A 15,868-nucleotide genomic window follows, 5' to 3' on the forward strand; every position below is an offset into this window, starting at 1 on the left:
GCACAAATATCCTTCCTTGACGTCTGGTGCCTACATGCATGGGAGTAATGCTTAGAACAAAGCAATTGTTTATATATTACAGTTAGAATGTTTACACATAATCTATCAAATATTGAAATAATGTAACAATATATGCAACTCTTGATAAATAAAAGATACAGCTGATGGAGACACATCTGCTGCAGATCCAGACAGCAGCAAGCTTTTTGCTTGTCTTTAGAATCATCTCTGGTGATTGCATTAATAAAAAAAAGGGGGTGATTTGCCTTGTGCTTACACGGTGGCACAGCAGAGATATCTGCAGGAGGGTGTATGGACTCCTGATGCTCCTGTCACATTTCTTTGGTGAGGTGCAGCAAGCTCCTGGGACACTTGGCAGCATTATATTTTGGGATGATGGAGAGGAAGGAGACCTACAAGCTGTGTTGTCCTCAGTAATGAAGGGGTTAGCCTTTGGTCCACGTGAGGCTTGTGGAGGTTCTATCGATTCCATCTCCTTGTAGACAAATGCAGAGCTTGTGCTTTGCAGTCGTGTAGGGGCTGCAGTGAGGCTGAGCTCAACGATGCTGCTTTAACTCAACGTCAGATCAAGTTTGATCAATAACCCCCCTACTGGTCCAATTGGAGGAGCCTTATTCATCTGATCTTTTTTTTTTTTTTTCTCTTTCTCACTCCCTTTCTCTCTCTCTCTCTCTCTCTCTCTGTTCACCACCATCTTTGGGAAAAGTCCCCTTGATTTTCTATAGTAAGAAAGGGGGCTGAATTGCAGCTTGCAGCCAATGGAGTTGTCCATGGTGCTGCTGTAAAGCAGAGGGACTGTGCAAAGTGCTGAATGCCCAGGCTGTGTCAGTTTCGTTTTAGAAATTAAGGCTGTGAAAATGGGACATAACGAGCTCCAGACTGTCTTCCTATTGCTGCTAAGCCTTGCAGGAGAGACCTATGGAGGATTCCCTAACACTATAAATATAGGTAAGTGACTGGATTGCTTCTTCTAGCCTTGTATACTGTAGTATATGCAGATCCTGCATAGTGATGCATGCTGCCTTTGTATTTCACAGCAGTAACTGTATGCAATGTGCAGAAGGCAGGGGCTTGCATCATACTCCCAATGTCCTGAATTAGCAGGACTGTGTCAGAGCATTGCCTAACTTCATGCACTGTAGTATTAATAGCCCCTGATCTTTTACTCTCATGTACCATGACTGTCATTATTCTATTTCTTCCATCAGCCCATAATGTATCTTCTAGCAGCTTCCAGTGATCGGATTGTTCTTGTGTCTGCTGGAAATAAAGAATCAGACAGAATGCAGATACAGAGGGAGATTAAGGCATACTATACCCGTAATATGGGTTGAGTCACTGCAGCTTTTTTTTTTTATTATTAAAGTAGCATCTATATAGAGCTTCATGTGGATTCAATACACTGCAGAAAAAGTTGTGCAGAGGAATGCTTACGCCAAAAAAAAAAAAAAAAACCCCGAAGAATCCGCTCAGAGCCTGCTCTTTGTACTGGGAATGCGAGCATAATGGGCAGTATGTAAGGAAACACACAGCCTTCCATTCAGTTACATCTTGTACGCTGCTGAATAGGTTCGCTCGTCTTGTTCTTGATGGAAGCTGTAGAAGAACTGGAGTCAGCAAATTGTATTAAAAGAAAGGCAGACAAAAAAAAAGCACTTGCTGGGCTTAGAGCAAATGTATCCCTTAAAGGGAAATGCCCCCATTAGCAATTAAAGCCAGTTCTAGTTTATACGAGACGTCATTTGGTATCAGGTTATGTACGCAATTGCAGACCATAGACAAATGTTGCTTTTTTGCGACCTGACTTTTTTTATTCTGTTTCCGTTATTTTTTTTTTTTCTAGGTGGACTTTTCATGAAAAACACAATTCAGGAACACAGTGCGTTTTTAATTGCAGTCCAGCTGCACAACACCAACCAAAATAACACAGAGAGGCCCTTCCAGCTGTTTCACAATGTAGATCACTTAGACTCATCCAACAGTTTCTCTGTGACCAATGCTTGTAAGTATCCACAGCTTCGGTGATGCATGGCTTGACGGGTGTGCAGAAATATAATGCGTGCGCTGCTCTTTAAAGCTTTCCTTACTATAGATACTGATGTACTATCAGATCCCTGTATGTAGAGTTCAATATATTTTGGCAATAGAATACATTTTTGTTGATTCTCCTCTCGACAATCCGAAAGTAAATGATTAATAAAAGTAAGTTTTAGTCCAAATTTGAGATTATTACAGAAATTATGAATTTCCAATCTAAATTTCATCTGTCGACACATTAATAACCAAAGTAGTCTGTAAAGTATAGAAAATGAACCTCTCTACCTCTCTCTTTCACTGTACATCTCTACATCTTTATTTGCTGATACAACCTCTTTTTCTGTTTCTTACTCTTGGTCTCTCTCATTTGTTCTTGCTTTTTCTTCTCTATCTCATTTCTTATGCTTCTGTCTTTCCCCCCTTATGTAATAGTAGAGAGGCATTGCTGGTTATCTGAGCATCTAATGCAGCACTTTCAAAGTCTGGACATGAATTAGCAATCACTGGGATCTCTGTGCATTGTCAAATAGTGAGAATATCTCATTGGCTGGGAACATAGAGCCATAGCATATGCTGCTGTAGGTTTCCAATGTGAAGAATAGCAAGACATCATAGTTTTATTGCATAGTATTTAATGAGCTCTTCTCTGCAGTGCTCGTTTCGCTTCCGTGGGCCACATGAAATAATAAGTATGCTGGGGAAATAGATGTGTGTGTAGTGTTGCTGAACATAGTCCCATAGGAGTACATTTATATTAGGGTTTATATAATGTAAGATATATATATATGTTTCAATTTTAACAACATAGCCAGGATCTGACTGTGCTGCAGTGGATCAGAGCCAATAACAAAAGCCAGATGTTGGCAGTCAGTGATTCCTCCCGATAGATCAAAGTTCTTGTTCCTTCATCAAAGTCCAATGGTAATCTGTAGTAATGGGGCATTCCAGCCTCTAAAACCCAATTAACCATAGGCTGATTGACAAGTACAAAGTGCACTATTTCTATATGATATCTGATTAGTGCTACTACAAGAGGCTACATTGGCATTTTCTATGAATTGACTATTTTACAAGTCTACTTTTCAAAGCCAACTTAGCTACAAAAAAATGATCCCTTCTGTTTAGAAAAATCTACTTTGTCCTCCTGTCACTGGCCCATGAATAATAAGGTTTTACCTATGGGGTAATGACATTTCTAAAAGAATTCTGCTAAAGTTCACCCTGGTTCTGTACACGTTTTATAATCTATTGCTTCCTCTTCTTCTTTTTTTTTTTTGGAATGAATGTCATTTCCAACAAACACTTTAGTTCCTTAATCCTTAATCAAAGTAATCCCTTCAAGAGGTTGGCTTTGCAACGCCATTTCTCAAATATCAATGAATGGATTAAACCTAAATGCACAAAGGCTTTTACACGTAGTTTTCAGTAATTGATTTCAATCAACAATATTTCTATATGGAAATAAAGCAAATTACACAAGGAAACGAATGTAATCTAACAGATCTTTGTGGATAAGGCTCATTAGAGAAATGAAAGGTGCTTGATGGGTGTTTGGAAATCAGTTATTATCTTTATATTTCTGTATTGAGAAAAGATAGAAAGAAAAAATGTGAAGAGGGTGGACGTTTAGTGCTAAATGCCTTCTGAACCCAAATTAGGAACCCAAGTAGCCAAGTAATGAATCAGTCAAGCTGAGCCTGATCGGAGTAATAAAAATGTTCAGGGTGTCAAATCAAATGAAAACGAATAATTTTTCAGATGTCAGAAAGCTTTTACTTTCTAATTCCAAAAAGTGAAAGGCTTACCCAGCATGGAGCCACCTAAAACGAGAGTGTGTATGTACTCAACAACGGTGCCGTGCCAAGTCATCAGGATCAAATTTACTCAGCAAATTGAATCAATTCAATATCAATTAATCTGTTCAATTTTACTCTTGTTGGGTAAAAATAAAAGGAAAAAGGAGGTTTCATTCAACTCTAGCGGGGTCATTCACACAGGATTGACAGGGCTGCTAGGATGATGTAGTTTGCTCACTTTGTGCCTGTTAGAGGAAAACACTCTTCTCAAGATTTAGAGGGCTCCTGCTTCCAAAGTGATGAGAATGCCAAGAACGTCCTGCAGTGGAGCCACGGAAAGCAGAACTGAGACAATTTATGTCATTTTAGTCTTGGAAACACTCTCTGTTTCTTGACAAATAACTCTCTTATCCCCTTATGTATATAATGCCGCTGCTACAAAGCATTGTCCTTGAATTCCACAGTGGTCCACCCCGATATCACATTATTACATAGCTGAATTAACACTTTTCTGGATGTCTGGAGATATATTCATCATTAAGACAATTTTGTCTCTATTGCTTTAAAAGCCAAGGGCTCTACAAAGTGTTACCCTTTAAGGCCTGAGCCATGAGAGTGAATCGGAGTATGGATGTGGAATGCTTCAGACAAAATTACAATGGAAATGTTCTTTATGTGAGAACAATAGCACAGATCCCATTATTGTATTTAAGTATTATTGATCTACTGATCTTTGCTTTTAAACGTACAGACATGCACACAGGCATGCACACAGCCACATATACACCCAGACATATATATATATATACATATATATATATATATATATATATATATATATATACATATATATATATATATATATATATATATACATAGACACTTATGTGTACACACAGACACATATACACTCAGACACACATAAGCACACATACACACAGACTCAGAGTTACACACTATATATACATACATATAAGTGTCTGTGAGTCAGTGTGTTTGAATGTTTGTCTATGTGTGTACAGTGGCAGACAGAAGAGGGCCCCTGTGCAAGAACAATATATGGGCCCTTTGCAGTCCAATAAATCATCAGAATGGACAATTCCACTTGTTTTGGGGGTGGTGGTGGGCCCCCTTACTTCTCGGGCCCCTGTGCAGCTGCACTTATTGCACCAATGGCATGTCCCCTGTGTGTGTATATAAAAGTGTCTGTGTACATGTATGTGTGTCCATGTATATGTGTGCCTGAGTATTCAAATGCGTGCATGTGTCTCTGTATGTGCCTGTGTGTCTGTGAGTGTGTGTATATATATATATATACTGTATATCTCACTGACTCACACAAAACCCCATAAAACATAAATAGCCATAGACAGACTGAATTTACAGAATGTCCATAGACACATATGCATACATACAAACTCATGTATACATATAAATAAATGCATACACTCAATTGTGCATACATGTACACACACAGACAAGTCAACGTACACTTATTTACACACGGATACGTACATACATACATAGCCTTACATATACACAATCATAATGTACATAGACACACATCACACACGTACCGATACACACAGGTATACAGATATAATCACACAATCATTCATACTTGTGCACGCAGACACCCCCATACACACATCCATACACACATCCATACACATCCCCCCTCTCTCTCCGCAGTACAGCATGCTATCCGTATCCATTGACCCGCTTATTTATTAAGACACATGATTTTGTCGATACTTTACACTGATGTCATTTGCAGACAATCAAGATGCAGTAGATGCATCAGGCAAACAGAAAATGGTTTTGGTGAGTTATTGCAGCAGTAATAAGGAAGGTGTTCCACTGCAGCTAACAACTCACTGCAAGAATTAACGTGAATCATGTTAAGGTTCCATAGATCAAAATGTATTGAAATCAGCCGGGTGTGTTTTTCGGCTCTGCTGTTGTAGTGCATTCCACTACATCTCCTCTGCCTCTGCAGTGTCAGCTCATTAGCACACAGATCTCATATCCCCTCTCTGCACTGTCATTGCAAAAATTGCTGTTGTATGTATACCTTTACAGTGAGCTATGCTCTTGAATTACGCTCTGTTTGCAACTCACATTAAGGGGGAAGAGCTCAAGAAAAACAAATGTAACCTTAGGGTTATTTGCTGTGGAATATTGCTAACAAAGCATTAGTACAAATCCTATTTTGTTCATTAATGTTCAGGACATAGGCGTATTAGAAAGCGAATTGGAAATGTAAGTACAAGAATGGCTTCTTTCATCCAAAAAGAGTTAGTAAATGGTGCACGGTCTGCAGGGCAGGGTTAGATGGTGATGTCGTGTTATCTTTGTCTTTATTTGAACCTTATGATGGTTTCAAAATTAGTTCAAAGTGCATAAAGTAAACCATCACATAAGCTTGTATTTTAGTGTGATGGGATATCAGCAAAGTAGCGGCATGCACCACTGGTGAACATCTGAATGGAGAATGTATGGTCTGCTTGTATTTGCATTGGCTTATTCGGGGTACCCTATGAAGTTTGCCCTAGAGGGTATATGTGGTTTTAGGATTGAAAAATGTATAATTTGAGTCCCAAACTGGTCTATGTACTGAGAAGTGAATATCTTGGTGCTTTGTAAGAAACTGGAAATATACAAAATGTCAACAATGTATCTTGAAGATACAACATATGTCATGGAGATAGCACTTGGAAATGCAGAGTGAAAATTAATAAATATCCTTTACACATCAAACAGAATATAATGCAGAAATATTCCTATACAACATTATATTCTTCATTTTGTTCTTGCCTCTATAGCACCAACATCATCCGTAGTGCTTTGTCAAGACATGTGTCACTCACATGACCTGTCTGCAATGGGGCTCACATTTAAATTTCCCAATTTTTCCAATTTAAATCTCCCTCATGAATACACCAACGAATACTGCCAATTTTACTGAAAGCCATTGATATATCTATATGTGATTAAAATGTGGGAGGAATTGGGTGAATCCGTTAAATGGAGGAACTAATGTAATCACAAATAGAACATGCAAACCATACAGATTTTTCTTAGGTAAAAACTCACTGATCTACATCAACACAAGGGCAACTTTGGGGACATTTTTTACTTAAAGGGAATCTGTCACCAAGTTTTTGCGACCTCATCTGAGAGGAGCATAATATAGGCAAGGAAACCCTGAATCCAACAATGTATCACTTAGTTTATTGGGTGCAATAGTTGTGACATAATCAGAGTTTTTAGGTGCAGCATTAATCAGAGCTCAGAAGCCACCCCGCCCCCACTAGGCTCTGTATGTACATTGTCTATAGAAAATGAGCTGCTTATCACAGCAGGGGGAGGAGTCGTACCAGTGCTCATGCAGCCAGCTAGTCACAGCAATGATAACATCCTAGTGATATTGCAAGTAAACAACAGCATAGCTTGATAAATGACACATCTTTGAAATCTGTGTTTCAACCCCTACATGACGCTGTCCTCAGATTACATAGCGAAAACCTGCTGATGGATTCCCTTTAAATGTACAATATGTAGTTTGTGCTTTTATGCAATAGGACAATTTGACTTTGTATTAATGTATAGTATATAAAACAGTGCAGAATGTGTTAAGGTGGTTGTCTCATGCTAGTTTTTCAGGAGTGATGATGCCCTTGGTCTAAACTGTGAATTAAGCAGGGGCTCACAGCCACAAACCCTCAGAAAAAAGGAATCTGGTAGGAAGGAAGCAGAGTGCTCCTGCATGATTAACAGTTTAGAGCAGTGGCATCATTGTGCAGCAGACCCGGTCTGTGAGCTCTCCGATGCTGCAAGCAGAGGGAGCTTTGCCTCTGCAACATCAGATGAGCTCAGCAGCACTGAAGATGTCTGGATCCAAAGATCTGGCCGACTTCAGAGCAGTGGTTACAAGCTATATAGGAAAGAACTTGTCAGCCCCGTCCTCCTCGCCTAGAACACCTGCCACTACTTTTAGACTGCAGTGATGACCGATAAGCTAGGAAACCAGCAGCTGAGTTGAATTTGGTCATAAATCCATAAATCAGCTTAAAAGATCATTCAGGAAAGTTGAAATAAGGGTTACAGACCTTGTTCTCAGATGAGTTCACTCCTTTCTCACTTTGCAGCTTGCTATGCACTGCGACACATAGAGACTGCAGAGGGCAAACGGTCTGAATGTTTTAATAACACCCTTTTGCAAAAATGTTTTATAGTCAAAAATACAAGAATATATGTAAATAAATATCCCAAAGGTGTCCATAATCTTAAAAAGGTAGCAGTGTATCATGTACTTAACATGTATCTAAGTACTTGAATGAGAATAGAGTCAGGGGCATAAGTAGAAGAATTGGGATCTGCTAAAAAACATATACACAATGTGTGGTGTTGGGGGGCTCATAGCAGCAGCAAAAAGTCAGAAGACTCAGAAGCCAGCTGGTTTTCTGGAAATACTGGCCACCGCAGTCAGCAGTGATGGGCAGGCTGCCTGGTAATGTTCCTTCTAAGCCTTTGTAGATAGTGAGCAGGCAGTTAGGGACATTAGCACTGTTCCCTCTAAGCCAATTAACACAAAACCAATGTGGCTTAGATAAAGTACAACATCCTAATAGCCTATGCAATTCTATGGGTCCATGAAAAAATCGGTCAGCACTCAAATGCCGTCCATGAACTGCCAATTTTTCACTGACACTGTGACCAAACTCTGATAGCGCTGATCAAAAACAATGAAGAAACTCAATCTGATTCTGAGCCCTGAGGATGTGAACATGGAGTCAGAGGTTTGTTAGGGGTCGGTGCTAGATTGTCATACGAGTAGATACATTCTAAACACTGATGGTTCAGCCTCCTGTTTCTTTCATGCAGTAATCATTGAGTGAAGGCCAGACAGAATAGGGAGATCTGAGCATCTGAAACTGTATGGCTGCACATTTCTCTTTATGACTGGTCAGAGACATTCAGGAGCGCTCTGCCTGATCAGGAATTCCCTCAGGTCTTGGTCATTTTTTGTTATTTTTGTTGTAGGTTTTTCCTTCTTGACTTCCAAGAAACATAACTTTTTTTTTCTTTCATTGTTGATGTTTTGCATATTTTATTTGTACCCCAAGAGGACTTAAACTTGCTTGATCACTTTGGCTATACACTGCAATACTTTGGTGCAGGACGAGTTAGATATAATAACATGGCAGACACCAAGGGCCTCAAAAATTCTCCTGACTGCCATGACAACATCACTGGTACCTCGAAAACCACTTAAACAACTTAAACCACTATTTATATTGCCACAGTTATGCTGTTGTGATAGTAGTTTACTATAATTGCTGTGGTTGCTGGTGGGTGCTGGCTGAATAACACAGCCAGCATCCACTCCAAACTTTTTGTGCGCACATCCAATGCTAATGAATTGGAATGGGATTGTCACCCGGGATATAAATGGCGAGAGAGCTGTGCAAAAAAAAAATGTAATCCCCATAAACGTCAATGAACTTCAAATAGGTTGTCCAGGCTTGGGGTTCAAGTTTGCAGTCACTTTAACCCCAAGTAGAGTGACTGCAAACTTGAACCCCAAGCCTGGACTGCAAACTTGAACCCCAAGCCTGGACAACCCAATCATAGAGTAGTTGTTTTAATTTATATTTAATAAATCATTAGTGCATATGAAAATAAGAAACTTTGTAATATATCTCATCAGGGAAATCTGCTTTTTTTCTCATCCTGGACTGATCTTTCATTCTCATTTCATGTGAAAAATCTGAAAAATTTGTATTCAGAGAAGACAGATGTTTCCAATTACTGGTTAGGAGATAAGGGTTGATGCTTTTAAAACTCTATGGTGGGAGAAGGAGAGAGGAGACGGGGACAGATACAGATATTATGCTGTAAGTTCACCAACTGTCATCTCAGTAATGTAACAATCTGTCTTCACTGAATACAGATTTTTCCCGAGAATTGAGAATTTTGAAAATGAAAGATCAGTCCAGGAGGAGAAATAAGCAGATTACTCTGTTAAGATATATTACTAAGTTTCTTTTTTTCATGTGTACTATTGGTTTAATAAATAAAAATTAAAACAATGGTTACTCTTTAAGTAAAGTTTTAAAAAAGATCAGACAATAAAATTCTCCCTAACGATGTGAGAGACTGATGTAGTCATATAGAAAATGATTGATTCGAGTTATTACTGCTACAGGTGATTATACAAATCTTCATGGGGTGTACTTAATTTTTTAACATACTGCTTCTGCATTTTGGCTTAGTTTTGATAATTAAGTAAAGACATGATTGTATTTTCTTTCATGCTGTTGTTCATCTGAGGTTATATTTACATCATTTTAAAACTTTTGAAGGACTAGATGTCCACATGTTTTTTTGTTAGATAGATAGACAGATGGATAGATAGATAGATAGATAGATAGATAGATAGATAGATAGATAGATAGATAGATAGATGTGGTCCTTACGACTACACTAGTTATGATAACTTATTATTATCATTCTGAATCTATAACATTTAATATGGAGTTGACGCCTTTGCGGCCATAACAGCTTCCACTCTTCAGGGAAGGATTTATACAATATTTTGAAGCCTGTCGGAATTTTAGCCCATTTATCTAGAAGAGCATATTTGAGGTGGAACACTGATGCTGGATTTGTCTTGCAATCTCTATTATAGATAAAACACTAGAGAGAAAAGTAGCGCAAACAGGGTCTTATCTGACATACAGTTAGAGTTATTATTCAGATTATACTAACTTGATCAATGATTTTAAAGCATTTTAAATCATTGTACAGTTACTGCGGATCCACGGGTCGTCAAACCAAGGAAACCAGAAGATAAGGAAGAATTTGTGGATACTTCCCACGCTGCTGTATATAGAAGACGTCCGTACTCAAGAGTTTATTCAGACATGCGGTTTTTATTCTTTCAACGCGTTTCGAAGAGTCCAGCCCTTCTTCAGGAAATGACCACATACCAGGTTATTTCCTGAAGAAGTGCTTGACACTTCGAAATGCATTGAAAGATTAAAAACTGCATGTTTGAATAAACTCTCGAGTACGGACATCTTCTATATACAGCAAGTATCCACAAATTCTTCCTTCTCTTCTAATCTTCATTGTAGCTCATTCCAACAGAGTTTGATAGAGTTCATCTCAGAACTCTGAAGCCAGTCAAGTTCTTGTACACCAAAATCACATACAGTAACAAGATCATTGCGTAACTTGCTTTGTGCACTGAGTACAGCCATGCTGGAACAGGAATGGGCCTTCTCCAAACCGTCAGGCAGGTGATATTCTCTGGGCATTCACCAAACCCAGACTCATCCATCAGTTTGCCTGATAGAAAAGTGTGATTTGTTACTACACAGAACATCTTTCCACTGCTCTGGAGTTTAGTTGTAGCATGGATTACTGTACTCAATCCACTGCTTGACATTGTGCTTGGTGAGGTAAAGCTTACATGCAGCTGCTGGGTTATTATGGTCACCCATACCATACAGATCTGGCACACCAAACCTCCTTTGATAATAGCAGAGGAGGTTTGGAGTTATTGACTCAATAAAGTTTTGGCAACTTTTATTCCCCTCAGCACTCAGTGACCCTGTTCAATACCTTACATGGTCTGCCACTTAGTGGCCGAGTTGTTGTAGTTCCTAAACACTACCCCTTTTCAGAAATACCACTCAGAGTTGCTTGTGGGATATTTAGGTGGGAAGAAATTTCTTCAACCTATGTGTTGCAATAGTGGCATTCTTCTATTTTAAAATGCTGAAAATTAACTCTTTAAAATCATACATTCTTTTACAAATAGTTGTACAGGTAGACATCTTGACTAGAAGTTTTTTTTTTATTATGCTAGTGGCAATTGGACTGAATAAAAAATCTGAATTTAAAGGTTGTTGTCTTGTGAAAAGAAGCTATCACCTATCCACGGGATATTGATTGGTGGGGGTCCGACTGTTGGGACCTGCACCTTTTATTAGAAAGGGGACACTTTTATCCCTGTTGGAATATAACAGGAATGAGCATGCCCAAATAGCACTCCATTCATTCCTTAATAGTTTGCCGATCACTGTGCACGACTGTTTTAGAAAATGAATCGAGTGTTGGTCGGGAATCCAACCTGTCGCTCTATTTTGCAATGGGGATAAAAGTGCCATGTCGGAGATAAAATACCCCATTCTGTCTGCAATCAGACCTCTCTGATCAGTAAATTGCCACCAGTCTTAGAAATAGGTGATAATTTGTTTTCACTGAACAATGCTTTTAATAACACAGCAAAGCACAAAGCAAAAATTATGGAATCACCGGGCTCGGAGGATGCTCATTCAGTTGTTTAATGTTGTTGAAAAAAAGCAGATCACAGACATGGCACAAAACTAAAGTAATTTCAAATGCCAACTTTAGGGCTTTAATAAACACTCAAAGAAATCAAGATTAACAATGTGGTACTCAGTTTAAGGGTAATTTTTTTTCAGACCAAGCAGAGGGAAAAAATTATGGAATCACTCAATTCTGAGGAAAAATAATGGAATCGTGAAAAACAAACACACAAAAGAACACTCCAATACATCACTAGTATTTTGTTGCACCACCTCTGGCTTTAATAACAGCTTGCAGTCTCTGTCACTCATTAAGTCCATGCCTCAAACAGTACTCTTCATCAATCTGGCTCCAACTTTCTCTGATTGCTGTTGCCAGATCAGCTTTGCAGGTTGGAGCCTTGTCATGGACCATTTTCTTCAACTTCCACCAAAGATTTTCAATTGGATTGAGATCCGGACTATTTGCAGGTCATGATATTGACTTATGTGTCTTCTTTCAAGAAATGTTTTCACAGTTTTTGCTCTATGGCAGGATGTATTATCATCTTGAAAAATGATGTAATTATCCCCAAACATCTTTTCAATTGATGGGATAAGAAAACTGTCCAAAATATCAATTTAAACTTGGGCATTTATTGAAGATGTAATGACAGCCATCTCCTCAGTGCTTTTACCTGACATGCAGCCCCATATCATCAATGACTGTGGAAATTTGCATGTTCTCTTCATGCAGTCATCTTTATAAATCTCATTGGAATGGCACCAAACAAAAGTTCCAGCATCATCACCTTGCCCAATGCAGATTCGCGATTCATCACTGAATATGACTTTCATCCAGTCATCCACAGTCCACGATTGCTTTTCCTTAGCCCATTGTAACTTGTTTTTTTCTGTTTAGGTGTTAATGATGGCTTATTTTTAGCTTTTCTGTATGTAAATCCCATTTCCTTTAGGCGGTTTCTTACAGTTCGGTCACAGACATTGACTCCAGTTTCCTCTCATTCGTTCCTTATTTGTTTTGTTGTGCATTTCCTGTTTTGGAGACATATTGCTTTAAGTTTCCGGTCTTGACCCTTTGATGTCTTCCTTAGTCTACCAGTATGTTTGCCTTTAACAACCTTCCCATGTTGTTTGTATTTGGTCCAGATTTTAGACACAGCTGACTGTGAACAGCCAACATCTTTTGCAACATTGCGTGATGATTTACCTTTTTTTAAGAGTTTGATAATCCTCTCCTTTGTTTCAATTGACATCTCTCGTGTTGGAGCCATGATTCATGTCAGTCCACTTGGTGCAACAGCTCTCCAAAATGTGATCACTCCTTTTTAGATGCAAACGAACGAGCAGATCTAATTTGATGCAGATGTTAGTTTTGGAAATGAAAATTTACAGGGTGATTCCATAATTTTTTCCTCAGAATTGAGTGATTCCATATTTTTTTCCCTCTGCTTGGTCTGAAAAAAATTACCTTTACTGAGTATCACATTTTTAATCTTGATTTCTTTTAGTGTTTCTTAAAGCCCTAAAGTTGCCATTTGAAATGACTTTAGTTTTGTGCCATGTCTGTGATCTGCTTTTTTTCAACAACATTAAACAACTGAATGAACATCTTCCGAGCCCCGTGATTCCATAATTTTTGCCAGGGGTTGTACTAGGTATTGCAGATCAGCTTTTATTCTCTTGTATAGTGGCTGATCTACTGTACTCAGCAGGCACTACTATACCTTAAAGGGCATAGACACCTTTGATAACGTAAAAATAAATATGATCTATGTTAGTGGTTATTTTGAGCTAAAAATTATTTTATTCTGCAATCTTCATCTTTATTCTTTCTCAGACCTCCTAATATGCTATTTGCATCCTGTTCCTATTTTTCCTACTTTTCTTATGTGAATGTGTTCCTCCCAGTAATACACATTGAATGTGAGTTCTGTATGTCCAGGATGCGGCTGTTATCACTAGCTCTAAGGTATCAGCACAGCTTCATGCTTCATTCCTGGACTGATATCTCCTTCTACAGCTCATGGTGGATCTTCTATTCCTTGTGCTGACAGACACTGATGCTGAGTGATAGATGATTGCATCCCTTTTTAGTTATCTGTGGGTGTTCTGTTCTTTCTACACTTTTCTTTCTCTACAGCCTATGCAATCTTCCTTTTCCTTTTGCACTCTTTTTTGTTTGCTCTTTCTTTCTCCCCTTCCTAAGAACTTGGATGCTTCTCTCCCTCTCCACAGTATAATTTGCTGTGTAAGCATTTTTCACTGCCCGCTGTCATCTCTTACGGTATATACACACAATGTATTTTAGACATTTGCGTACACACTGTGTTTTACATGATAAAGATGCTTTTGTAAGCGTTGGCAACTTTTGTCGTGAAGAATTAGTTTTAGACATTTTTGCTCCTTTCTTTGGTATTTTTTATGTCATCTTCAATGCAGTTTTTTTTTACTTTTTTTATATAAAGCAGTGAATGTTTTCCAAGTAGAAGCGACCTGAAGAATGGTCAGGTCACTTCTTTTAGACACTTTCCACCTTTCGAAGTCTGAAGTGGTTAAAAGAAGCTCAAAAGTTAAACATTTGCATAAGTTATTTTTACATTACAATGCATATGTTCAATCTTTTTAATGTTTATTGGCTGCTTTTTTAAGGCAGGTTTTGGAGCAAACCCGACCAGAAAAAGACATCACCTGCACATACTTTAAGGCCACGTTCACCCGTTCAGTATTTGGTCAGTATTTTACATCAGTATTTTTAAGCCAAAACCAGGAGTGGGTGATAAATTTAGAAGTGGTGACGTGTTTCTATTATACCTTTTCTGTGATTGTTCCACTTCTGGTTTTGGCGTATAAATACTAATGTAAAATACTGACCAAATACTGAACGTGGCCTAACACTAAGTGCAGAGTGAGTAATTCCTGATAGTAGCAGACTGGAAAGCAGCCAAATGGTAGGACATTTTTGACTAAGATTATTTAAGTGTTGCTTAATTTCAGTTTCGGACAACAAAAATAAAAATCAGTGCAAAGGTGTCCATAGCCTTTAAGGATATCCTTTGAAAGCTTTAAGTACTTAAATTGCTTGTATTTTCTTCCTCCACCATTCACGAAACAAAATGTTAAAATGGTGGGCTAGATGGTTAGCTAAGGTTTATTAGCGACTGATTCTATAATAAGAAAGATATGAGATGTAGAATGTCTGGGGTATTGATGCCCATGGATCCAATTAAAGGGGGAGTTTTAAAAAAAAATGTTCCATAACGTAAAGTTAAAGCAAAGCATATTGCATTCTGTAGAGGTAGCAGCAGTGTGACCAAAAGACACGATGTATACAATAGCGACCAACGTATAGGTGCATGACGATTTATCATAATGTCATAAGTGCATTAAACAGTATGTAGTATTTTTAGAAAATAAAAAGTCTGAGTGAAAATTGCCATCTCTCCTAAAGACTGATCAGTCGAAACAATATGTCTCCTGTGGGAGTTGTTATTCACTTCTGCAAATTTAGTAATGAAAATTGGAGGTGAAATTGGATATGTTCCTCGAGGAAAGCCTTATGTGCACTATTAAGTTAGGTTTTTTTTTGTGTTATGGATTTCTTAGAGGAAGTAAATAATTCATGAACATTGTACGAATGCAAGGTTATAGAGATATTTCATGTCCGGCATA

General features: G+C 38.3%; 1 protein-coding gene across 3 annotated transcripts in view; it reads left to right on the forward strand.

Moving 5' to 3' along the window:
* The first annotated feature begins 305 nt into the window (after positions 1 to 305).
* Positions 306 to 15,868, forward strand: part of GRIA3 (glutamate ionotropic receptor AMPA type subunit 3) — a 450,644-nt gene continuing 435,081 nt past the window's right edge. For 2 of the 3 annotated variants that reach the window (XM_073641082.1, XM_073641083.1), the window contains exons 1-2: positions 309 to 969; positions 1,865 to 2,023. In XM_073641082.1, the coding sequence (XP_073497183.1) occupies positions 879 to 969; positions 1,865 to 2,023 (250 nt within the window). In that variant the 5' untranslated portion in view covers positions 309 to 878. Of the gene's footprint in view, positions 970 to 1,864; positions 2,024 to 15,868 lie in introns of all 3 variants that reach the window. The other variant, XR_012247463.1, reaches the window with a different exon arrangement.

This window comes from Phyllobates terribilis, unplaced genomic scaffold (genome assembly GCF_046119375.1).
Source record: "Phyllobates terribilis strain yellow unplaced genomic scaffold, ASM4611937v1 Scaffold_7__3_contigs__length_470593459, whole genome shotgun sequence".
Classification (NCBI taxonomy): Eukaryota; Metazoa; Chordata; class Amphibia; order Anura; family Dendrobatidae; genus Phyllobates; species Phyllobates terribilis.